General features: G+C 47.9%; 1 protein-coding gene across 4 annotated transcripts in view; it reads left to right on the top strand.

The window, feature by feature from the left end:
• The window catches only part of INSR (insulin receptor), a 184,586-nt gene that overhangs the window by 4,054 nt on the left and 154,001 nt on the right, over nucleotides 1-26,531 (top strand). For all 4 annotated transcript variants that reach the window (XM_063801090.1, XM_016934853.4, XM_024351320.3 and 1 more), the window contains exon 2: nucleotides 21,974-22,525. In XM_063801090.1, the coding sequence (XP_063657160.1) occupies nucleotides 21,974-22,525 (552 nt within the window). The remainder of the gene's footprint in view (nucleotides 1-21,973; nucleotides 22,526-26,531) is intronic.

The raw sequence follows: 26,531 nt of genomic DNA, 5'->3' as shown, positions 1-26,531 counted from the left end.
GGGGCTGGATCATTCCTGGTGGTGGGGGCTGTCCTGTATGTAGAGTGTTGAGCTGCAACCGTGGTCTCCACCCACGTGGTCCTGGGAGGATCCCCTTCCCCCCAGGCATGACAACCACTAATGTCTCCAGACATTGCCAGGCACGTCTCTGCAGGAGTTAACCTTTTCCCTGTCTGAGACATTTACCCATCTGGGCTCTTGCTCTTTCTCCTCTCTTTGTTCAAGAATCCTTGGCCGGGTGCAGTGGCTCACGCCTGTAATCCCAACACCTTGGGAGGCTGAGGTGGGCGGATCCCCTGAGGTCAGGAGTTTGAGACCACCCTGGCCAACATGGTGAAACCCCGTCTCTACTAAAAATGCAAAAATTAGCCAGGTGTGGTGGTGGGTCCTTGTAATCCTAGCTACTTGGGAGGCTGAGGCAGGAGAATCGCCTGAACCTGGGAGGCAGAGCTTGCAGTGAGCCGAGATCACACCATTGCATTCTAGCCTGGGCAACAGAGAGAGACTCTGTCTCAAAAAAAAAAAGAAAAAAAGAAAAAAAGAAAAAAGAATCTTCATTTATCCACGTGCTTTTTCAGCCTCTAAACGCCCAGTACCCCCCAATCCCCATTACCCACCACTGACCTCCAGCCTCCACCCTGTCCAGCTTCCCCCAGCCAGTCCTCCCTGCCCTTTCCATCTCACTCTTTTCTCACTGTTCTGCCCCCAGCATCTGGCTTGCATCTCCGCTGCTTTACCGATGGCTCTCAAAGTTAATCTCTCATCTCCCAGTTGCGTCTCCTGCAGCCTCACCTCACTTGACCCCTCTGGGTTTGACACTGCCAATCCCCCCTCCTGGAAGGCTGTGTCTCCCGTCTCACCTGCGCCTAAGTTCTTCTGTTTTACTGTTCTCTTCTCCTTCTACCTGGGCTAAGATGTTGGCTCTCTCTTCCCAGAGGGTCAGTGTTTCCTTTAATCTTCTCTCAGCTCATTTTTTTTTTTTTTTTTTCACTTCATCACCCGGGCTGGTGTGCAATGGCATAATCTTGGCTCACTACAACCTCCGTCTCCTGGGTTCAAGCAATGGTCCTGCCTCAGCCTCTCCAATAGCTGGAATTACAGGCATGTGCCACCCCGCCTGGCTAGTTTTTGTACTTTTAGTAGAGACAGAGTTTCACCCCATTGGCCAGGCTGGTCCCGAACTCCTGACCTCAAGAGATCCACCTACCTCAGCCTCCCAGAGTGCTGGGATTACAGGCATGAGCCACCGTGTCCGGCCCATTTTTTTTTTTTTTTTTCCAATTTTTATTTCTTTTTAGAGACAGGATTTTGCTCCATCACCCAGGCTGGAGTACAGAGGTTTAGTCCTAGCTTACTGCAGCCTCCAAGTCATGGCCTGGAGCAGTCCTCCCACCTAGGTTCCCCAAGTAGCTGGAATCACAGGCAGGTGCCACCATGCCCAGCTAATTGAAAAATTTATTTGTAGAGACAGAGTCTCACTATGTTGCCCGTGCTGGTCTTGAATTCCTGGCCTCGAGCAACCTGCTTGCCTCCGCCTCCTGGGTACCTGGGCTCACAGACAGTCACCACCACGCCTGGCTAATTAAAACTTTTTTTTTTTTTTTGTAGAGACAGGGTCTTGCTCTGTTGCCTAGGCTGGTCTTGAACTCCTAGCTTCAAGCAGTCTTCCCTCCTGGGCCTCCCAAGTGCTGGGATTATAGGCATGAGGAACCATTGCACCCAGCTAAGAAATTTACATAGATTCCGACTTCTTCATCTGAACAGGGGTCAGCAAACTATGGCCCTCAGGCCAAATCCCACGGTTTTTGTAAATGCAGTTTTATTGGCATGCAGCCACACTCATTTGTCTACTCATCATCTATGACTGCGCAAAAATGCCCGGACACGGCAGGTTGAGTAGTTAAAACAGGAATTCCATGGCCAAAATATTTACACTTTGGCCCTTTACAGAACAGCGTTTGCTGACCTCTGATCTGGAACAGACGCCTTGAGGTTTCATTCATGATAGCATGCCTAATAGCTTGTGCGGTCCCTGGTACAACTTGAATGAAGTGAGTGAAATGAAACGCTATGTCTTTCTCTTTACACCGCAAGAGATGTTAAAGAAACCTGTGTCATTTGCTGCACTGAATATACGGATTCCAAGGATGAGAAAAATCACCGTGATGTTGCCTACTTAGCCATGTGTATTTATTTAAACAGCTATATTGGCATTGAATGAGGATTTCACGCTTTCAACCCTGTATCTAGAACCCAAAATATAACTGGTGTATATAATGAGATTTGTTTTTTCTCTCTCAAGCCTCTCTTGTGTTAATTTCTGTTAAGAATACTTCTGGGCCAGGTGTGGTGGCTCACGCCTGTAATCCCAAGCACTTTGGGAGGCCGAGGTGGGTGGATCACTTGAGGTCGGGAGTTCGAGACCAGCCTGACCAACATGGTGAAACCCCGTCTTTACTGAAAAAATACAAAATTAGCCAGGCGTGGTGGCGCATGCCTATAATCCCAGCTAGTTGGGAGGCTGAGGCAGGAGAATCACTTGAACCTGGGAGGTGGAGGTTGCAGTGAGCCGAGATCACGCCACTGCACTCTAGCCTGGGTGACAGAGCGAAACTCCATCTCAAAAAAAAAAAAAAAAAAGAATATTTTTGGCCAGGTGCGTGGCTCATGACTGCAATCCCAGCACTCTGGGAGGCTGAGGTGGGAGGATTACATGTGTCCCGGAGTTTCAGATCAGCCTGGACAACATAGCAAGACCCTATCTCCACTAACAATAAAACAAAAATTAGCTGGGCGTGGTGGCATGTGTCTGTAGTCCCAGCTACTTGGGAGGCTGAGATGGGAGGACCTCTTGAGGCTGGAAGGGCAAGGCTGCAGTGAGCTGTGATTGTACCACTGCACTCCAGCCTGGGCAACAGTGAGATCCTCTCTCTGTCTCAAACAAAAAAAGAATACTTCTTGGGGTGGCCTGGTTGATATTTTGCAGCTGCATGGTATTTACGGTTTTTAATTAAATAGTGACGGGTAATGCATTCTCATTGCAAAAAGAAAAATTACAAAAGTGTAGAAAGGAAAAAAAAACCACAGAAGTCCTTCTGCAAAATCTTGTGGTGGGGTGCAGTGGCTCACACCTGTAATCCCTGGACTTTTTAGGAAGCTGAGGTGGGAGGAACACTTGAAGCCAGCAGTTTGAGACCAGCCTGGGCAACATAATGAGACATTGTCTCTAGAAAAAGTTTAAAAATTAGCTGAGCATGGTGGTGTGTACCGGTAGTCCCAGCTACTCAGGAGGCTGAGGTGGGAGGATCGCTTGAGCCCAGAAGGTTGAGGTTACAGTGAGCCATATTCATGCCACTGCACTCCAACCTGGGTGATAGAGCCCGACCCTGTCTCAAAAAGAAAAGAAATAATAAAAAAAAATCTTGTCCTCCTGTCCCCAAAAGCATTCCATTCATGTCCAGGGAGGTAACTGTGCCATTGGTTTATGTATCTTTTTGATGTTTAGTAATTTTTTAGGCTAGGTGTCATGGGCCACTCCTGTAATCCCAGCACTTTGGGAGGCCGAAGCAGGTGGATCTCTTGAGCCCAGGAGTTCAAGACCAGCCTGGGTAACATAGCAAGACCCCGTCTCTACAAAAGCCTACAAAAAAATTATCCAGATACAGTGGTGAGCACCTGTGGTCCCAGCTACTAGGGAGGCTGAGGTGGGAGGATCACCTGAGCCTGGGAAGTCGAGGCGCCAGTGAGCTGTGATTGCACCACTGCATCCAGCCTGGGTGACATAGTGAGACCGTGTAACAACAAGAACAAAATATTTTAAACATTATCATACAGTAAAATTGGCTTTTTAAAGGTATACCGTTTTATGATTTTTAAGCCATGTGTAGAGTTGTATGGCTATTGCCACAATTAGGATAGAGAACAGTCTTGTTGTCCAAACTCCCTCAATTCACCCCTTTATCACTAAGCCACCTCCACCCCTAACCACAGATCTGTTCTCCATCCCTATAGTTTTCTCTAGACTTTAAAAGATTTTATCTTATAATTGGATTAATATTCCTAAAGTTGAAATTTTAAATTTGAGTCTGGTTGATCCTCATCATTCCCAGATCCCATATTTTCTTTTTAAAATTTAAAATTTAAATTTTTATTTTGAGAGGCAGGTTCTTGCTCTGATACCCAGGCTGGAGTGCAGTGGTGTGGTCCTAACTCCCTGCAGCCTCCAACTCTTGAGCATCAACGATCCTCCTGCCTCAGCCTCCTGAGTAGCTGGGACTACAGGCACACACCACCATGCTCAGCTAGTTTTTATTGTTATTTATTTATTTCTTTTTGAGTCGGAGTCTCACTAACTCTGTTGCCCAGGCCGGACTGCAGTGGTGTGATCTGGGTTCACTGCAACCTCTGCTTCCTGGGCTCAAGCAACTCTCCTGCCTCAGCCTTTCTAGTAGCTGGGGTTACAGGCATGCCACCATGCCCGGCTAGTTTTTTTTATTTTTAGTAGAGATGGGGTTTCACCATGTTGGTCAGGTTGGTCTCAAACTCCTGGCTTCAAGTGATCCACCCACTTCAGCCTCCCAAAGTGCTGGGATTACAGGCGCGAGCCACTGTGCCCGGCCTAATTTTTAACTTTTCAGCAGGGATAAGGTCTCGCTATGTTGCCCAGGCTGGTCTCGAACTCCTGGCCTCAAGTGATCCTCCCATCTTGACTTCCTAAAGTACTGGGATTACAGGCATGAGCCACTGCACCCGGCCCCAGACCCTGTATTTTTGAATTCACCTAGTCACTCAAATGTATTTGTAACCCTCAAACCAGCATGCTCAGTGCCTTTCTGGTCATTTTAGGACACTCATAAGTACGAGTCTCAAATGTGAGGTCAAGTAAGAGGGCATTCCACCTTCTTGCTTCAGCCCTTATGCGTCAGATTCATACAATCTGCACACTGAGGATTAAAACTAGTCCTTTTTGAGCAGGCGCGGTGGCTCATGCCCAGCGCTTTGGGAGTCTGAGGCGAGTGGATCACGAGGTCAGGAGATTGAGACCATCCTGGCTAACATGGTGAAACCCTGTCTCTACTAAAAATACAAAAAATTAGCCAGGTGTAGTGGCGGGCGCCTGTAGTCCCAGCTACTCTGGAGGCTGAGGCAGGAGAATCACTTGGACCCAGGAGGTGGAGGTTGCAGTGAGCTGAGATTGTGCCACTGCACTCCAGCCTGGGTGACAGGGTGAGACTCAAAACAAAAAACAACAACAAAAAAACCTGAGTCCTTTTTGTGGTTATTTGGTGCCACATTTTTAGCATTTTTGTGCTTTCAGTTGGTGATGGGGCTGTTTCAAATGCCCCCCAGGGTGCTGAAGCCCTGCTCTCTACTCTTCCTTGGCTAAGGAGGGCTGTCACCACCCTTGTGGAGAAAAGGCAGCGTGGCGGGGCACGGTGGCTCACATCTGCAACCCCAGCACTTTGGGAGGTTGAGGCAGGTGGATCACTTGAGGCCAGAGTTTGAGACCAGCCTGGGCAACATGGCGAAACCCCATCTCTACTAAAAATACAAAAATTAGCTGGGCGTGATGGCGCACACCTGTAATCTCAGCTACCTGGGAGGCTAAGGCACAAGAATTGCTCGAGCCTAGGAGGTGAAGGTTGCAGTGAGCCAAGGCGGTGCCACTGCACTCCAGCCTGGGCAACAGAGTGAGACCCTGTCTCAAAAAAACCCCAAAAAAACAAAAAAACTCCAAAACCAACACACACACACACACACAAAGGCATGTGTTACATAAACTTTGTTCAGGCATGAGTTCTATTACTGTTGGCCGTGAGTTCGGTGTTAATGAATCAACAATATAGATTCAATAGTGTCTTTCAACAGAAACACACATAAAACAAGGCTAGGTATTGATCCATGGATAAATGTGTTGTGGCCAGAAGTTCGCAGGTACTTACCCTCGCATTTTCCTAGGAACAATGGTTCAGTATTCACTAGTTCAACATTCAGGGGAATTTCACAGAGCCAAACTACCACCAATAACAAGAATCGGCTGTAAGTGGTTTAAAACTGGTGAATCTGTGGCTCATGCCCGTAATCCCAGCACTTTGGGAGGCCGAGGCAGGTGGATCACCTGAGGTGGTGAGTTCGAGACCAGCCTGGCCAAAATGGTGAAACCCCGTCTCTACTAAAAATACAAAAATTAGCCGAGCACGGTGGCTTATGCCTGTAGTCCCAGCTACTCAGGAGGCTGAGGCGGGAGAATTGCTGGAACCCGGGAGGCGGAGGTTGCAGTGAGCCGAGACTGCACCACTGCATTCCAGCCAGGGCAACAGAGCAAGACCCCATCTAAAAAAAACCAAACCAAACCAAACAAAACTGTGGGTTTGTCATTTTCCGTTTAGAATCCTTTGAATGCAAATGCCCTTTTTGTTGTATTTTCATCTGCGTGGAAACCGCTGGGTTGATACCTTTTGGAAAGTTCATGAGATGTCCAAAAACCCCTGGCCCGTGTTTCAGGGAGGGGAATCCCTGCCCTCTGCCAACACTGGTGGCAGGGAGAGGCAGCAGTGGCTCTCGGGATTTTATTTATTTCATTTATTCATTTACATTTTTTTGAGAAAGCGTCTTGCACTGTTGCTCAGGCTGGAGTGCAGTGGAGCAATCACAGCTCACTGCAGCCTCGACCTCCTGGGCTCAAGTGGTCCTCCCACCTCAGCCTCCTGAGTAGCTGGCACTACAGGCGTGTGCCACCATGACTGGCTAATTTTTGTATTTTAGTAGAGATGGGGTCTCACCATGTTGCCTATTATTATTATTATTATTATTATTACTTTTTTTGAGACGGAGTCTCACTCTGTCGCCCAGGCTGGAGTGCAGTGGCGTGATCTCAGCTTACTGCAAGCTTCGCCTTCTGGGTTCATGCCATTCTCCTGCCTCAGCCTCCCGAGTAGCTGGGACTACAAGCGCCCGCCACTGCCCCCGGCTCATTTTTTGTATTTTTAGTAGAGACGGGGTTTCACCGTGGTCTTGATCTCCTGACCTCGTGATCCCCGACCTCGGCCTCCCAAAGTGCTGGGATTACAGGCGTGAGCCACCGCGCCTGGCCATGTTGCCTATTATTATTATTATTTTGAGCAGAGTCTTACTCCGTTGCCCAGGCTGGAATGCAGTGTCATGATCTCAGCTCACTGCAACCTCCGCCTCCAGGGTTTAAGCAATTCTCCTGCCTCAGCCTCCTGAGTAGCTGGGACTACAGGCATGTGCCACCACGCCCAGCTAATTTTTGCATTTTAGTAGAGATGGGGTTTCCCCATGTTGCCCAGGTGGGTCTCAAACTCCTGACCTCAAGCCACCCACCTGCCTCGGCCTCTCAAAGGGCTGGGATTACTGGTGTGAGCCACCTTGTCCAGCTGGCTTGAAGGATTATTATTATTATTACTATTATTTTGAGATGGAGTCGCACTCTGTTGCCCAGGCTGGAGTGCAGTGGCACGATCTCGGCTCACTGCAACCTCCGCCTCCTGGGTTCAAGCAATTCTCCTGCCTCAGCATCCCGAGTAGCTGGGATTACAGGCGTGTACCACCATGCCCGGCTAATTTTTGTATTTGTAGTAGAGACAGGGTTTCACCATGTTGGCCAGGCTGGTCTCGAACCCCTGACCTCAAATGATCCACCCGCCTCGGCCTCCCAAAGTGCTGGGATTACTGGTGTGAGCCACCGTGCCCCGCCGGCTCGCGGGATTTTAGAAACATATTTTGTTTCCAGCAGAACAAGCTTTGCTATCCTGCGGTGCCACGTACAGACTGGCTCTAAGCTCCTGCTGGAGTTCAAAGCGGACTTGTGGGAATGAATGTTTAATTTCACATCTGGCATTTTCTTCCAGTTCCTTAGAAGTAGGGTGTCTCATCAGGTTTATATAAAAGCCCCTGATGTATGTTCAGGAAAGGCAGGATGCTATCATGAGATTCTTATTTCCTTTGCCTTTGTGGGAATGTGGAAACCACAGGTACTGTCTAAAAATTACCCTTTTTATCAATGCAGACAAAAGTAGTCAGACAGGAAGGGACTCGAGAGTAGGGATGCAACTGCTTTTTTAAATTGATTTTAAAATCTCATTTATTTTTATCATTAGAGACAGGGTCTTGCTCTGTCATCCCGGCTGGAGTGCGGTGGTGTGATTATGGCTCATTGCAGCCCTGAACTCCTGGGCTCAAATGATTCTCGCGCTTCCTCCTCCCAAGTAGCTGGGACTACAGGCATGCACCACCATGCCTGGCTAGTTTTTTTATTTTTATTTTTTGCAGAGACAGGGTCTGGCTGTGTTGCCCAGGCTGGCCTCAAACTCAAGACCTTAAGTGATCGTCCCGCCTCAGCCTCCCAAAGTACTGGGATTGCAGATGTGAGCCACTGTGCCTGGTGGGATACAACTGTTTTCTGACTGCCTGTGTATGTGTGTTTGTTTGTTGTTGTCATTCTACTCTCAAGGATGTATCTTGTTGTTTCCTTGCAGAAGATCAGAAAAGGGAGGACCTTATATGTTCCCTCCTAATTATACCCAGTTACACGGTCTCCATGCCACCTGTTACAAAGTGCCTTTCTGGTCTGGCAGGACTTCTCTTGTTTTTCCTCCTGTCTTCTGTGTCCTGTCTGCTCCTGTCTGTATAAATTTCAGGACTCCTGAAATAGCACGGAAGCCCCCTTCTAATCCTGTGGTTTGGTGTTTGATATTGTTAGGATTACAAAACTATGTCATAGACTAGAGAAGTCAGACATTCCAGAGTTCACAGAAGGTGTTGGTGTCCGGGTGGCTGTGGGACACAGGTGCCCTTCCTAGTCCCTGGCCTTTCATACTGTGCCCCCTGGAGCCCCTCTTTCTTTCTTTTTTCTTTTTTTTTTTTTTTTTTCGGAGATCGAGTCTTGCTCTGTCACCCAGGCTGGAGTGCAGTGCAGTGGCACGATCTTGGCTCATTGCAACCTCTGCCTCCCAGGTTCAAGCGATTCTCCTGCTCAGCCTCCTGAGTAGCTGGGATTATAAGCATACACCACAATACCTGACTAATTTTTGGGTTTTTTTTTTTTTTTTGAGATGGAGTTTCACTCTTGTAGCCCAGGCTGGAGTGCAATGGCATGATATCGGCTCATCACAACCTCTGCCTCCCGGGTTCAGGGAATTCTCCTGCCTCAGCCTCCCAAGTAGCTGGGACTATAGGCATACGCCACCATGCCCAGCTAATTTTGTATTCTTAGTAGAGACGGGGTTTCTCCATGTTGGTTAGGCTGATCTCGAGCTCCTGATCTCAGGTGATCCACCCGCCTCAGCCGCCCAAAGTGCTGGGATTACAGGTGTGAGCTACCATGCCCAGCCTGGCTAATTTTTTATATTTTTGGTAGAGACGGGTCTCAAACTTTGGCCAGGCTGGGCTCGAACTCCTGACCTCAAGTGATCCACCTGCCTTGGCCTCCCAAAGTGCTGGAATTACAGGCGTGAGCAACCGCACCCAGCCTTTGTTTGTTTGTTTTTTTTTTTTATTGATCATTCTTGGATTGTTTTTGTTTTTTGTTATGAGAAGGAGTCTCGCTCTGTTGCCCAGGCTGGAGTGCGGTGGCACAGTCTCGGCTCACTGCAAGCTCCGCCTCCCGGGTTCACGCCATTCTCTTGCCTCAGCCTCCCGAGTAGCTGGGACTACAGGCGCCCGCCACTGCGCCCGGCTAATTTTTGTATTTTTAGTAGAGACGGGGTTTCACCTTGTTAGCCAGGATGGTCTCAATCTCTTGACCTCGTGATCCGCCCACCTCAGCCTCCCAAAGTGCTGGGATTACAGGCGTGAGCCACTGTGCCTGGCCTTGTTTTGTTTTTGAGACAGGGTCTCGCGCTGTCGCCCAGGCTGGAGTGTGGTGGTGTGATCTCAGGCCTCTGCAATCTCCACCTCTCAGGCTCGAGCAATCCTCAACCTCCCGAGTAGCTGGGACTACAGGTGCACACCACCACACCCATCCAATTTTTTTTTTTGGGGTAGAGATGGGGTTTTGCTATGTTACCCAGGCCAATCTCAAACTCCTGGGCTCAAGCAATCCACCCACCTCAGCCTCGCAAAGTGCTGGGATTCCAGGCGTGAGCGTCTCTTTCTATCATTTTCTTCTCTCAGTTGTCTCCGTGCTACCTTTCCTGCAATATCACCTGTTGTCACTGCGTCCACCAGCATCCGTACCTGTTCCCCCATCTTCCCAATGCCCACGGGACCCACATCCCTCAGTATCCCAAAGTCCTCACAGACTCAATATGCCGCCAACTCAGCCTGTTGTTCTTGCCACTCTAAACTGTTCCTATCTCGAATGCTTCAGGGTCATTGACGATCCCTCCTCACTCTCTTCTCCCTCTTCTCTTCCATTTCTCCTGGGTATGAAGTCCTGTTCACACAAACTGCCCCCGGTTTCTGTGGTGCTATGCATGCTGTCTTCAGTACCTTCTTCATTCTGCTGCCAGAAGGCTGTTTCTCTCTTTCTTTTTTATTTTTTAATTTTATTTTTATAGACATGGGGTCTTACTGTGTTGCCCAGGTTGGTCTCAGACTTCTGGACTTAAGTGATCCTCCTGCCTCAGCCTCCCCAAAGGCTGAGATTATAGATGTGAGCCACTGTGCCCTGTCTAGAGGGATATTTATTTTATTTTATTTCTTTTCTTTTTTTTGAGATGGAGTGTCACTCTGTCACCCAGGCTAGAGTGCAGTGGCGTGATCTCAGCTCACTCAACCTCTCCCACCTGGGTTTAAGAGATTGTCCTGCTTCAGCTTCCTGAGTAGCTGGGATTACAGGTGTGCACCACCATCCCTGGCTAATTTTTGTATTTTTAGTAGAGATGAGGTTTCCCCATGTTGGCCAGGCTGGTCTTGAACTCCTGACCTCAGGTGATCCTCCCACCTCAGGCTCCCAAAGTGCTGCAATTACAGGCATACACCACCATACCGGACTCATTTTTGTATTTTTAGTAGACATGGGGTTTCACTTTGTTGGCCAGGCTGGTCTCAAACTCCTGACCTCAGCTGATCCTCCCACCTCAGCCTCCCAAAGTGCTGGGATTACAGGCACACGCCACCACACCAGGCTAATTTTTGTATTTTTAGTAGACATGGGGTTTCACTTTGTTGGCCAGGCTGATCTCAAACTCCTGACCTCAGGTGATCCTCCCAGCTCAGCCTCCCAAAGTGCTGGGATTACAGGCACACGCCACCACACCGGGCTAATTTTTGTATTTTTAGTAGACATGGGGTTTCACCATGTTGGCCAGGCTGGTCTCAAACTCCTGACCTCAGGTGATCCACCCCCCCTTGGCCTCCCAAAGTGCTGGGATTACAGGCGTGAGCCACTGTGCCCAGCCTATGTGGCTCTCTTTTGGTTACCCTGTGGTATCCTGTTTTCTCAAGCTCATCCTCCCTGGTGGGTCCATGATCCCTGGAAGTTGTTGGTCTTCTCCGGCCTTTTGAAATTGCTGCTTTATGAATGTCCAGAGTTGGGTATCTGCCTTTCTCTCCCAAGGAGGAAGAATCCTGAGGGGGCATCTTTGCTTTTAGGTCCCAGGGCTTTCACTGACTTCCTCCTTGCTGGCTTCTTGGTTTGTTCCAAAAATGTCCTCGGTACATCTTCTGAGACTAATGACATGACAAGTTTCTGGAAGGACTATGATCTGGATGATGAGGGTTTCATCACAGTCCTCTTTCAGTTCTGGCCTACAGATTACACTTGTTTTCTTCCTTCATCCTTTGTCTTCACTGGTTCACTGTTTCCATCTGCATTCTTCTGTTCTCATTTCTTTTTGTTGTTGTTTTATTTTTTAATTTATTTTTTAATTTTTTTGAGACCGAGTCTCACTCTGTCACCCAGGTTGGAGTGTAATGGCACAATCTTGGCTCACTGCAACCTCCGCCTCCCAGGTTCAAGTGTTTCTCCTGCCTCAGCCTCCTGAGTAGCTGGGATTACAGGCGAGTGCTACCATGCCCGGCTAATTTTTTTGTATTTTTAGTAGAGATGGGGTTTCACCATGTTGGCCTGGCTGGTCTCGAACTCCTGACCTCAAGTGATCTGCCTGCCTGGGCCTCCCGAAGTGCTGGGATTACAGGCGTGAACCACTGCGTCCGGTCTTGGTTTTTTTAGAGATAGTGTCTCACTCTGTCACCCAGGCTGGAGTGCAGTGGTGCAGTCATAGCTCACTGCAGCCTCAACCTCTTGGGCTCAAGCAATTCTCCTGCCTAAGCCTCCTGAGTAGCCGGGAGCACAGATGCGCCTCACCACTCCTGGCTATGTTTTGTATTTTTAGTAGAGATAGGGTTTTGCCAGTTGCCCAGGCTGGTCTTGAACTCCCGGGCTCAAGCAGTCCACCCGCCTAGGCCTCCCAATATGTTGGGATTACAGGCGTGACCACTGCACCCGGCCAACATCTCTGCAGTTCTTTGTTTTACTGCTTTGTCCTTTAGCTCTGGTGGTAGCTTATCACAGTTATTTAGGTGCGTCTTTACTTGCTGTAAGAGTGCAACCTTATTTGTCTCGAGAGTCCCCCTGGGCCTGGCACAATGTCTGGCCCACCGAGATGCCCAGCAAACGTTTGTTGAGTGAATACAGGAATGATTTCCATGTAGCTGACTTGCCGGGTCCAGAACCTGCGTTTGATCCAGACGCCTCCATTCCTTCTCGCAGAGGTAGATTTGAAAGCTATTCTTGCAGGCAGGTGGAGAATCTTAAGGATCTCTGACACCCCAGTGTGTCCAAGCTCTAATTTCTGGAGGTAATAAATCTGGGAATGGATTCCATCTGGCTCAGATGGGAGACAGAACAGGTATACACAGCCAGAGACCCCAGTTCTCATCTCTTCTTTGTAGGTTTCATTATACTGTTGTCATCATTTAAAGGAAACTGAGGCCAGGCACGGTGGCTCACACCTGTAATCCCAGCACTTTGGGAGGTCTAGACGGGTGGATCACCTGAGGTCACGAGTTTGAGACTAGCCTGGCCAACATGGCAAAACCCTGTCTCTACTAAAAATACAAAAATTAGCTGTGCGTGGTGGCGGGTGCCTGTAATCTCAGCTACTCAAAAGGCTGAGGCAGGAGAATCGCTCGAACCCGGGAGATGGAGGTTGCAGTGATTCGAGATCACGCTACTGCACTCCAGCCTGGGAGACAGAGTGAGACTCTGTCTCAAAAATAAAAATAAATAAATGAATAAATAAATAAAAAGGAAACTAAGGCGTGCAGAGGGGTTGAAGATGTTGTCCAGGATCACACAGTTGACAGGTGACAGAGCTGGGTTGGGAAGCCAGATTCGTTAGATTTCTAGTGTGCCCCAAAACTGGTATAGGTGGTGGCCTGACACCAGAACCCAAGACTTGTTGAGGCAGGACCTCCTGAATTTAAGAGGAAGCAGTTTGAGGACTGGAAAGAATGTGGAAGGGACGTGTGGGCCCCAGAATAGGTCAGCAGGGAGCATTTTAAGAATGCTGTTACTGGCCGGGCTTGATGGCTCACACCCATACTCCCAGCACACTGGGAGGCCGACGCAGGACTGCTTGAGCCCAGGATATTGAGACCAGCCTGGGCAACATGGTGAAACCCCATCTCTACAAAAAATACAAAAATTAGCCAGGCATGGTGGTACGCAGCTGTAGTCCCAGCTACTTGGGAGGCTGAGGCAGGAGGATCACTTGAGCCCAGGAATTTGAGGCTGCAGTGAGCTATGATTACACCACTGCACTCCAGCCTGGGCAACATAGCAAGACTCTGTCTCAAAAAAAAAATGCTGTAACTGAAGAACAAGGACTTTTATGATTGAAAACAGAAAGTAGAAAACTCTTAGCATTGTAAAGGATTTCAGAATCTTCTAGAAAGTTATTTCTCTGCCCTGCTCCCAACCCATCTCCCCTGCTGTTTTCATGATGGAGAGAAAATCAGGGAAGAAAGGAACACTTCCTAAGATGGCTCTCATGTCCGCCTTCTTTCCTTCTGGAAAATTCTCAGATTCAGGACCAGCACGGTCCAATACAGCTCTGCTTTGATGGAAATACTCTGTATGTGCTCTGTCCAATATGGCAGCCACCATCCACGGGTGGCTCTTGAGCCCTGGAAGTTGTGGCTGGTAAGACTGAATTCTTTTTTTTTTTTTGAGATGGAGTCTGGCTCTGTCATCCAGGCTGGAGTGTAATGGCACAATCTCGGCTCACTGCAACCTCTGCCTCCCGGGTTCAAGCGATTCTCCTGCCTCAGCCTCCCTAGTAGCTGGGATTACAGGCATGCGCCACTGCCCCCACCCCGCTAAGTTTTGTATTTTTAGTAGAGACGGGGTTCACCATGTTGCCCAGGCTGATCTCGAACTCCTGACTTCAGGTGATCCACCCGCCTTGGCCTCCCAAAGTGCTGGGATTACAGGCGTGAGCCACTGCACCTGGCTGAAACTGAATTTTATTTTCACTTTAATTCATTGAAATGTCAATGTAAACTTGTATTTAATTCATGGAAATATAAAAAAAATTAGTACTCAGTTCTGTTACTGGAAAACTCTTGCATATATTTGGAACAACTTGGTTATGTGAACTTGAGGTAGTAGGCGGGACTCGCCTCCAGAGGCGGGGATCCAGCCCTGGACCACATGGAGGACCAGCCACAAGGACAGGGCTGGCCGGGCGCAGTGGCTCACGCCTGTAATCCCAGCACTTTGGGAGGCCAAGGCAGGTGGATCACCTGAGGTCAGGAGTTCGAGACCAGCCTGGCCAACATGGTGAAACCTTGTCTCTACTAAAAATACAAAATTATCTGGATGTGGTAGTGCATGCCTGTAATACCAACTACTCGGGAGGCTGAGGCAGGAGAATCACTTGAACCCAGGCGGCAGAGGTTGCAGTGAGCCGAGATCATGTCATTGCATTCCAGCCTGGGCAACAGAGTGAGACTCCCTCTCTGACAAAAAAAAAAAAAGTGCTGTCTAATACCACCAGCTCGCCCTCGAATTCTTTCCTGGGTGAAGACAAAAACCCTCCCGGGGTAAGGCTCAATTTTGGGGCTTGCCTCTTCTACATCAAACCTACATTTTCGATGATACTCTTTATAAAATCTACATAGACAAATCAATTTTTTTTTTTTTTTTTTTTTTTTGAGACAGAGTCTCACTCTGTTGCCCAGGCTGGAGTGCAGTGGCCTGATCTTGGCTCACTGCAAGCTCCGCCTCCTGGGTTCATGCCATTCTCCTGCCTCAGCCTCCCGAGTGTAGCTGGGACTACAGGCACCTGCCACCATGCCCAGCTATTTTTTTTTTTGTATTTTTAGTAGAGACGGGGTTTCACATGGTTAGCCAGGATGGTCTTGATCTCCTGACCTCGTGATCCGCCCGCCTCGGCCTCCCAAAGTGCTGGGATTACAGGCATGAGCCACCACGCCCGGGCGACAAATCAATTATTTTTAAAGAAAAATGAGCCTCCGTTTCAAGATGGGCTGCCAGGGTAAAGCACACACCACATCTCGTAGGCGTCATGGGAAAAAAATCCTGCAGACCAGGGATCCCCAACGCTTAGGCCACAGACCAGTAGCAGTCCATGTCCTGTTAGGAGCTGGGCTGCACAGCAGAGGTGAGCGGAGGGCAGGTGAGCATTGCTGCCTGAGCTCCGCCTCGTGTCAGAACAATGGCAGCATTAGGTTCTGATAGGAGCTCGAATCCTGTCGTGAACTGTGCATACAAGGGATCTAGGTTGCCTGCTCCTTATGAGAATCTAACTGATGCCTGAGGATCTGAGGTGGAACAGTTTCATTCTAAAACCATCACCGCCCATCCCGTGTCCGTGGAAAAATTGTCTTCTATCATTGGTCCCTGGTGCCAAAAAGGTTGGGGACCACTGCTGTGGACTATCTCATTAATCATTTTTTTTTTAGGATTGATTATATGTGGGAATTATTTATTTATTTATTTATTTGAGATGGAGTCTTGCTTTGTTACTTAGGCTGGAGTGCGATGGGATGATCTCAGCTCACTGCAACTTCCATCTCCTGGGTTCAAGCGATTCTCCTGCCTCAGCCTCCTGAGTAGCTGGGATTACAGGTGTGAGCCATGGTACCTGGCCCATTCGGCATATTTTAGTATGGAGATGGTGGTCAGGCACGGTGGCTCACGCCTGTGATCCCAGCACTTTGGGAGGCCGAGGTGGGCGGATCACCTGAGGTCAGAGTTCGAGACCAGCCTGGCCAACATGATGAAATCCCATCTCTACTAAAAATACAAAATTAGCCAGGTGTGGTGGCACATGCCTGTAATCCTGGCTACTCGGGAGGCTGAGGCAGGAGAATTGCTTGAACCCCAGAAGTGGAGTTTGCAGCAAGCCGAGATCGTGCCACTGCACTCCAGCCTGGGCAACAGAGTAAGACTCAGTCTCAGTTAAAGAAAAAAAAAAAAAAGAAAAAAGAAAATATTAGCTGTCACTAGCACCCTCTTCCTCATTGCCTTTTTCTACCTATACAAAGAGTGGCCATTAACCAGGTACCCATTATGAAGAACTTGAAGCATCCTTCACGCCCACTCAGAGATGTTAAAAGCCAGCAGAAGTCCTCGTGTCTATTTCTGCCTTCATTTCTAACATCCTCTGGGTATTTTCTGTCCCAGTGGTAAACTGCTCTATTGTCTTTCACTAATAGGGACACATACGGCTTTAATGAATTAAGAGTTAGATTCATAGGATATTTAAAAAGAAAAGCAATTCTTGATTGTTCCCTACAATTATAGCTGTTTAATCTTTACTCATAACAACTTTAGTGAGATAGAATTCGCATGACATACAATTCACCCATTTTAAGTGTGCAGTTAGGTGGTTTTGAGGACATTTACGGTTGTGCAACTGTGACCACAGTCAGTTTTAGAATATTTGCATCATCTTCAAAGAAACCCTGTACCCTCTAGCTACTACTTTCCATCCCCCATTTCCCTAGCTCTTGGCAGCCACGAATCTATTTTCTGTCTCTATGGATTTGCCTCTTTCAGATTTTTTTGTATGAATGGAGTCAGACAACATGTGGCCTTCTCTGTTTGACTTCTTTTATGGAGGAGGTTCATACCTGTAATCCCAGCACTTTGGGAGGCCAAGACTGGAGGATCGCTTGAGTTCAGGAGTTTGAGAGCATCCTGGGCAACATAGAGAGACCACTATCTCTACAAAACAAATTTAAATTAGCTGGGCATGGTGGTGCATGTCTGTGGTTCCAGCTACACTGGAGGCATAATTTTGTTTTGTTTTTGTTTGTTTGTTTGTTTTTGTTTCGTGGGGTTTTTTTGGTTTTGTTTTTTGTTTTTTGAGTTGGAGTTTTGCTCTGTCACCCAGGCTGGAGTGCAAAGGCACGATCTCAGCTCACTGCAACGTCCGCCTCCTGGGTTCAAGTCATTCTCCTGCCTCAGCCTCCGTAGCAGCTGGGATTACAGGCATGCACCACCCCGCCCAGCTAATTTTTGTATTTTTAGTAGAGACAGGGTTTCACCATGTTGGCCAAGCTGGTCTCCAACTCCCGACCTCAGGTGATCCACCTGCCTCGGCCTCCCAAAGCGCTGGGATTAAAGGAGTGAGCCACTGTGGCTGGCCTTTTATTTACATTTATTTATTTATTTATTTAGAGACGGAGTCTCACTCTTTCATCAGGCTGGAGTGCAGTGGTGCAATCTTGGCTCACTGACACCTCCAACTCCCTGGTTCAAGTGACTCTTCTGCCTTAGCTTCCCAAGTAGCTGGGACTACAGGCACTCGCCACCATGCCCAGCTAATTTTTTTTGTGTGTTTAGTAGAGATGGGGTTTCACCATGTTGGCCAGGATGGTCTCAATCTCCTGACCTCGTGATCCGCCCACCTCGGCCTCCCGCAGTGCTGGGATTACAGGCGTGAGCCACTGCGGCCAGCCTGTATTTACTTTTGAGACAAGATATTGCTCTGTTGCCCAGGCTGGAGTGCAGGGGTACAAACACAGATCACTGCAGTCCTGACCTCCTAGGCTCAAGCGATCCTCCTGCCTCAGTCTCCCGTGTAGCTGGGACCAGAGACACACACCAGCATTCCTAGCTAATGTTTTAAATTTTTATAGAGATGGAGACTCGCTATGTTGCCCAGGTTGGTCTTGAACTCTTGGGCTTAAGCAATCCTTCTGTCTCTACCTCCCAAAGTGCTGGGATTACAGGTGTGAGTCACTGCACTCAGCCTCAGCTATTATGAATAATGCTGCTATAGACATTTGTGTACACGTCTTTGTGTGGACGTATAGTATCATTTCTCTTAGGTAGTTACCTAGGAGTGGAATTGCCAGGTCATATGGCAATTCTTGGTTTAATATTTTGAGGAACTACCAGAGTGTTTTCCACAGTGGCTGCACTGTTTTACATCCCCATCAGGAATGCAAAAGGATACCAGTTTCTCTACATTTTATTTTTTCTTTGAGATGGAGTCTCGCTCTGTCACCCAGGCTGGAGTGCAGTGATCTTGGCTCACTGCAACCTCCACCTCCCAGGTTCAAGTGATTCTCCTGCCTCAGACTCCCAAGTGTCTGGAACTACATGCGCCTGCCACCACGCCCAGCTAGTTGTTTTTTGTATTTTTAGTAGAGACGGGGTTTCTCCGTGTTGGCCAGGCTGGTCTTGAACTCCTGACCTCAGGTGATCTGCCTGTCTTGGCTTCCCAAAGAACTGGGATTACAAGTGTGAGCCACGGTGCCCGGCCCATTTCTTTACATTCTTTGCACTTGTAATTGTCACTCTTTTTGGTTTTAGCTATCCTAGTGGGGATAAAGTGGTATCTCACTGTGGTTTGAATTTGTATTTCCCTAATGTCCAACAGCCAGTTAATCTTTGCTTTTTTTTTTTTTTTTTTTTGAGACAGAGTCTTGCTCCGTCACCCAGGCTGGAGTGCAGTGGTGTGATCTTGGCTCACTGCAAGCTCCGCCTCCCGGGTTCATGCCATTCTCCTGCCTCGGCCTCCCAAATAGTTGCCACTACGGGTGCCCGCCACAACGCCTGGCTAATTTTTTTGTATTTTTTAGTAGAGACGGAGTTTCACCGTGTTAACCAGGATGGTTTTGATCTCCTGACCTCGTGATCAGCCCATCTTGGCCTCCCAAAGTGCTGGGATTACAGCCATGAGCTGGCCACCACGCCCAGCCGTTGTGTTTTTTTAATCGAGACGAGGTCTCACTCTGTTGCCCAAGCTGGAGTGCAGTGGTGTGATCACAGCTCACTGTAACCTCCTATTCCTGGACCCAAGTGATCCTCCTGTCTCAGCCTCCCAAGTAGCTGGAATTACAACCACGTGCCACCATGCCTGGATATTTAATTATTATTATTTTTTTTTAGAGTTGGGGTCTTGCTATGTTGCCCAGGCTGACTTTAAACTCCTGGCTTCAATCGATCCTCTCACTGTGGCCTCCCAAACTGCTGGGATTACAGGCATGAGCCACTGTGCCCAGCCCTAGTTAACCTTTGAATGCATATTCATGTCTGATTTTGGTTCTGCCATAGCCTGGGGAGGATGGCGGGCAAGTGTTCTTTCTACCTGCAGTGTGTGTGTGTGTGTGTGTGTGTGTGTGTGAGAGAGAGAGAGAGAGAGAGAGAAATGAAATATAGTGTGGGACTCAGGGTTGAGAAGCCCAGGGCTATGGCCAAATCTAAGATTAGGATGCCGCCAGGCATGGTGGTTTATGCCCGTAATCCCAGCACTTTGGGAGGCTGAGGCGGGTGGATCACGAGGTCAGGAGATCAGGATCATCCTGGTCAACATGGTGAAATCCCGTCTCTACTAAAAATACAAAAATTAGCTGGGCGTGGTGTTGGACACTTCTTGGGAGGCTGAAGCAGGAAAATCACTTGAACCCAGGAGGTGGAGGTTGCAGTGAGCCAAGATCACGGCACTGCACTTCAGCCTGGGCAACAGAACGAGACTCCACATCAAAACAACAACAACAAAAACCCCACAAGAATTTCATAGAAACAATGAGTAATTTTTTTTAGGGAAAGTATGTCCCAAACATTACATGGGATATACTTATCCTCAAAAAGGTATTATTGCTTATCTGAAATTCAAATTCAACTAGGCATTCCGCATTTTTCTTTGCTAAGTCTGGCAACCCTGCCAGTCACTGGTGAGTTGTGTGTCCTTGAGTGATGGTCTTTGCCTCTTGGAGCTTCAGTTTTCTCATCTATGGGATGGGGACAGAGCTTGCTGGGAGGCACCAATGGCACGCGGGATTCTTTGACATCTCTGGATGTGGAAGCTGTTGATGTGACTGACTGGGAGCCTCAGACTGGGGTTGGGTCCCTGACTAGGAGGGGTGGGGGGGCTGGGACTGGCATCCTTGTCCCCTTGAAGCTGCCTCCCAACCTGAGCTTGGTCCCTGCAGGGTTCCTGCTTGGTTCAGACCCCAGGCAGCCAGTGTTGAGGGGAGGGTGGAGATTAATCCATAGTTGTGTACTGGGGCTTTCCTCCAACTTCCTAGCAAGCGTGTGTGTGTGTGTGTGTGTGTGTGTTTTCCTGACTTAGCCTAATCCATTTGCTGCATGGAATGTGATCCAGGATCACTGCTACTTTTTTTTTCCCATTTGTTTGCTTTTGCTGTGTTTTGTCGTTGTTGTTGTTTTTTCTAATTTGTGCTTCTTTTGTGGGTAATTCTCAGGGTGGATTTTTTTTTTTTTAGAGGATTTACTATTCTTCTTTAGAACGATCTGTTTTCCTCAAAGATATTGGTGGAAGGTTTAGTGTTTTGGAACAAAATAAGCAGGGGTTGTATACTGAGCCTTATATTCTAGGTGCTGAGGACTGTGGTGTGTGTGTTGGGGAGGCGGTGTGTGTGTGTGTGTTGGCAGAGAGAAGCCATCTAAAGACTTCAATTTTGAAAAATGTTAACTCAGGTGTAAGGGACACAAGGAGGAGAAACACGCAAATAGGTGTGCCAAGGAAAGGAAATCAGGGACGGCTGCCTGGAGGAGGAGGCAGCATTTGAACTGGATATCTTGAAGCATGATGGGCTGGATTTAGAAATAGGGAGCTAAGGTACAAAGCACTTCGCCAGCCAAAAGATAGACTAGCCTAGAGATGCCTAGAGATGACTGTTATATGTTTGGGGGAATAAACAACAGCAACAATAACAACAACAACAAACAACAAAATAGCTGACATTAATGCAGCACTTACTATGTTTCAGGCACTGTTTGAGTGCTTGCCCTGAGTTGTTTCACTTCTTCTTCCATATAAGCCATGTTACAGAGGAGGATAGGAGTCTTGGAATTGTGCAAGAGTGGTGGGCAGGCCTGTTTAGTGGTGTGCAGGGGGATGTAGGGGCAGAATCTTGAGGGAAGTGCAGGGTGATGGGGAGCCATGGTGGGCGTTGGGGCCTGGGAGGGACCGCCTTCAGGAGAATGAGAACTCAGGGCATTTGGGCAATGGAGATCGGGCTCCCTGGGAAGCTCTCACCACACCCAGGTAAAAGGTAATTAGGTCTTGATTGCAGGCCAGGAGAGCAGTCCGGGAAGGAAAGTCAGCCAGCAAGGTGCGAGGATTGACAAAACAAATACATTCAGCTTTCCTTGCCCCATTTCTGACGCAGGCACCTTTATCCCCGTAAATTATCTCCTGAAGATCTTCTATGTTGACGCACTGGAGACAGTTCCCCTTTCTCCTTCTGCACCTGCCGCGTTACTCAATCCCCTGTAATCCCATTGTCTCGACTGCATCATTTCAGAGGTGGTGATTTTAAGGATTTTAACAGGGCTTGCCAAAAGAATTATTTTCTTGGCGTTTTGAAAGTAATTACTTAGGCATGGGTACTTTACAGAGAAAGCAACTCATCCCGGCTGGCAGCAGAGTTTACAGGGCCCGGGATGAAAACACAGGGCCCAGGTTTCCTGTCCATGAAGCCGGCTCTGCCCCTGATCCTTCTGATGCATCCACCATGCGTCTGCTCACCTGTCTTGCTTTCTGTTCATTTTCTCTTCTAGTGTGTCCCGGCATGGATATCCGGAACAACCTCACTAGGTTGCATGAGCTGGAGAATTGCTCTGTCATCGAAGGACACTTGCAGATACTCTTGATGTTCAAAACGAGGCCCGAAGATTTCCGAGACCTCAGTTTCCCCAAACTCATAATGATCACTGATTACTTGCTGCTCTTCCGGGTCTATGGGCTCGAGAGCCTGAAGGACCTGTTCCCCAACCTCACGGTCATCCGGGGGTCACGACTGTTCTTTAACTACGCGCTGGTCATCTTCGAGATGGTTCACCTCAAGGAACTCGGCCTCTACAACCTGATGAACATCACCCGGGGTTCTGTCCGCATCGAGAAGAACAATGAGCTCTGTTACTTGGCCACTATCGACTGGTCCCGTATCCTGGATTCCGTGGAGGATAATTACATCGTGTTGAACAAAGATGACAACGAGGAGTGTGGAGACATCTGTCCGGGTACCGCGAAGGGCAAGACCAACTGCCCCGCCACCGTCATCAACGGGCAGTTTGTCGAACGATGTTGGACTCACAGTCACTGCCAGAAAGGTACGCCGGGGATACAGGGTTCTAAGCAGTGTCTCGTGCCTTGTTCTAGAAAGCTTAAAATGTTTTATGGCTTAAAAATGTTAAATGGTCATTAGGTAGGGGCCGGGGAATAGTGGGTGGTGGCATTCACTAGCCCGGGGAGTGGCAGACATTTTCTGTAAAGACTCAGATAGTAGATACTTCAGATTTTGCAGGCCATATGGTCTCTGATGCAACGACTCAATTCTGCCATTGCATTGGACAAGCAGCCACAGGCATGCATAAATGTATGACTGTGGCTGTGTTTCGATAAAACTTTACTTACAAAAACAAGTCGTGGGCCGGATTTTGCTCAAGGGCAGCAGTTTGCCACCTCCTGTGCTAGACAGTGAATGTTCTTCTTGCTTGGGAGAGGAAAAGGAGTGGAAAACTATAGATTTGGTTTTTTTTAAAAAATAGTTTAGTTCTTATCTGATTATAGAAGTGATATTGCTTATAATAGACATTTGGAAAAAGACACTTGTAAACGAAAAAAAAGCAAAACATTCATCTTATTCCACAATGCATGTCGCTGAGAGTAGTTTATTGGGGGTTGTTCCTTCTAGTGATCTTCAGGAATCTGTCGTGTCTACTAAAGGTTTCCTTAACCATTCCTGTTATTGGGCATTAAGATGATTTCCAGGCCGGGCACGGTGGCTCAGGCCTGTAATCCCAGCACTTTGGGAGGCTGAGGCGGGTGGACCACTTGAGGTCAGGAGTTCGAGACCAACCTGACCAACACGGTGAAACCCCGTCTCTACTAAAAATACAAAATTAGCCGGGCGTGGCGGTGCGCGCCTGTAGTCCCAGCTACTTGGGAGGCTGAGGCAGGAGAATCACTTGAACCCGGGAGGCGGAGGTTGCAGTGAGCCGAGATTGCGCCATTTTGCACTCCACCCTGGGCAACCAGAGCGAAACTCCTTCTCAAAAAAAAAAAATATATATAATTTCTAGTTTTCACAAAGAGAGTGATGAACATTTTAGAGTCAAAGCTTTATCTAGCAGTTGTTTCTTTAGGCTTGCTTTCCACAAGTGAAATTTCTGGGTCAGAGGCTCTTGGTGCAGATTGCCAAATGGTGTTCCGGAAATGTTGTGCCAACGGCCGCTCCTCCTAGCTTTGGAGGAGAGGGAACACCTTGGCCAGCTTTGAGTGTTATTTGAAAAATCTTTCATAATTTACTGCGGGAGGGAGGAGCTGACGTGTTGTCATTGTTTCTATTTGCATTTCTTTGATTGCTATCGGGGTTGAACCTTTTAAAACGTGTTTATTTATCATTTGGGTTTTCTCTTCCTGTTCATATCCTTTGCCCATTTGTCTTTTAGTACCTCAGTAGCTTTTGCAAAATTAATCTGTATGTGGTTTTCATCAGTGAAGGCTACTAACCCTTTGCCAATTGCATTTTGTTGTTTTTGTTGTTCAGTGGTTTAAATGCTCTGGGAAGTGTTTTGCTGGAGAAGCTTAAAATGTTTATGAGTTCAGAGCTGGATTTCAGTGTGCCACTTCTGTACTTTACACTTAGAAAGTCTTCTTCTACCCATGAAAGGTTTTTTTTCCTCTACATTTTATATTTTATTTTATTTTATTTTTTTTGAGATGGAGTTTCACTCTTGTTGTTAAGACTGGAGTGCGATGGTGCAATCTCGGCTCACTGCAACCTCCGCCTCCCGGGTTCAAGCGGTTCTCCTGCCCCAGCCTCCCAAGTAGCTGAGATTACAGGCACCCACCACCAAGCCCAGCTAATTTTTGTATTGTTAGTAGAGACGAGATTTCACTACGTTGACCAGGCTGGTCTCGAACTCTCAGGTGATCCACCCATCTCGGCCTCCCAAAGTGCTGGGATTACAGGCGTGAGCCACCGCGCCCAGCCTATATTTTAATTATTATTGTCTAAAAAAATTCATCGTCACTACTTGAGATCTGTTTGCATATGTGACTCAACGGGCGTTTCCTTTCTCTCCCAAATAGCTAACTGGGGGCCTCAGACAGCTGTTGATTATAGAAATCTCCCTCTTTGCCATTGCTTTGGGGTCTGTTTCTGGTGTGTCCATAGATCTGCCTCTCCATGCCACAGAGCGGTGACTGTTCTGATCATGGTAGTGACTGTTCTGATCATGGTAGTTTTAGCATGTTTTCATGCTCAAGGAGGCAATTCCACATACACACGTTACTTGTGTGTTGTTTCATGGACTTCTTTTCACATTTCCCTGGGAAGAACTAGGGAACATGCGATGGAGGTGGGAAGAAGTTAAGTGGGTGGCTTGAGGGTTGTATCACAAAAGATAGAAGGGAGAGGAGAAAGGAGGATCTTCTTATCTGAGCCCAACGCTCTGGGGAAGCCACCCAGAGTGAGTGAGTCCTTAAATAGACCTAAATAGAATCCTTGGAATTGTCTGTGAGGACTCTCTTGGAGCCCCCAGCATGAGTCCTTCCGTGGGACATGTTGGATGGTTGGAAATCAGGAGTGGGATAGTTGAAAAAGGAAGATGGGTTAGTGAAGGGTGGTGGGAGAGGGGACCGTTATTATTGCACTGTGGAAAAATCCTGAGAATATTGTAGGTCAGGGGCAAGGAGAAGCTAAACTATGACCAGAGAGGTTACTTAACTTGCCCAGAGCCACACAGCTAATAAAAGGCAGAACTGGGGTTTGTGCCAAATTTATGCAAGACATACACCAGAATAAAAGCTATGATTTTTTGGGGGAGTGGGAAGGATGTCCTCTCTGTTTAGAAACAAGTGAGCTGCTTCTAGCTGGGACACCAGGGGAAACAGTGAACATTCTTTTATTCTATTACTGAGTTTTCCAAAGGTAGGTGCTTGTTTGAAAAGCTCTAGGCCTACCTATCTTGAGATATAATTTAAGACATTCCTCTATGAATTTATTTTTGTATCTGTTTTAGACAAAATATCCAGAATGGTGTTATCTGCAATTGAGTCTCCTGCTCCCTGCTGGGTGTTCAGTTGTTGTTGCTGTTGTTTGTTTGTTTTTGAGACAGAGTCTCGTTCTGTCAGTCACCCAGGCTGGAGTACAGTGGCACAATCTCGGCTCACTGCAACCTCCACCTCCTAGGTTCAAGCAATTCTCCTGCCTCAGCCTCCCAAGTAGCTGGGATTACAGGCGTCACCACATCCGGCTACTTTTTTTTTTTTTTTTTTGAGATGGAATTTCACTTTTGTTGCCCAGGCTGGAGTGCAATGGCATGATCTTGGCTCACCGCAATTTCTGCCTCCTGGGTTCAAGCGATTCTCCTGCCTCAGCCTCCTGAGTAGCTAGGATTACAGGCATGCGCCACCACACCCAGCTAATTTTGTATTTTTAGTAGAGATGGGATTTCTCCATGTTGGCCAGGCTGGTCTCGAACTCCCGACCTCAGGTGATCTGCCCGCCTTGGCCTCCCAAAGTGCTGGGATTACAGGGGTGAGCCACCGCGCCTGGCCAACACCCAGCTAAGTTTTGTGTATGTTGTAGAGACAGGGTTTGGCCATGTTGGTCAGGCTGGTCTCAAATTTCTGAGCTCAAGCACCTCGGCTTCCCAAAGTGCTGGAATTACATGCCTCGGCCACTGTGCCTGGCTGTGCCTGGCTGTGCCTGGCTGTGCCTGATATTTTGAGTTAATTAAAAATTGCTTTGCTATTAAGAACCAGGCTTCTTGTGTCCAGGAGGTCGAAGCTGCACTGAGCCCTGTTCATGCCACTGAGCTCCAGCCTGGGTGACAAACTGAGACTCTATCTCAAAAACAAAAGAAAACAAAAACAAAAATGAACACAAAACAAAACAATAAAAAGAACCGGGCTTGTTTTTCCAGTACTGGGGGTTTTGTTACCCGGAGAAGGTGCGACTAACACTTCCTGGGGTACCGGGTTCCTGGCATGTGGTATATATCTCAGCCACCCATTAGTAGCAGTATCCCCAGGGGGCCAAAAAATGATTGTTTTTTGAACTGTTGCCCCTGTCTTTGAGAGCAACTCAGCTTCAGCTTTCTTTCTTTC

This window comes from Pan troglodytes, chromosome 20, assembly GCF_028858775.2.
Source record: "Pan troglodytes isolate AG18354 chromosome 20, NHGRI_mPanTro3-v2.0_pri, whole genome shotgun sequence".
Classification (NCBI taxonomy): domain Eukaryota; kingdom Metazoa; phylum Chordata; class Mammalia; order Primates; family Hominidae; genus Pan; species Pan troglodytes.
This window is presented reverse-complemented; position numbering and strand designations above follow the sequence as displayed.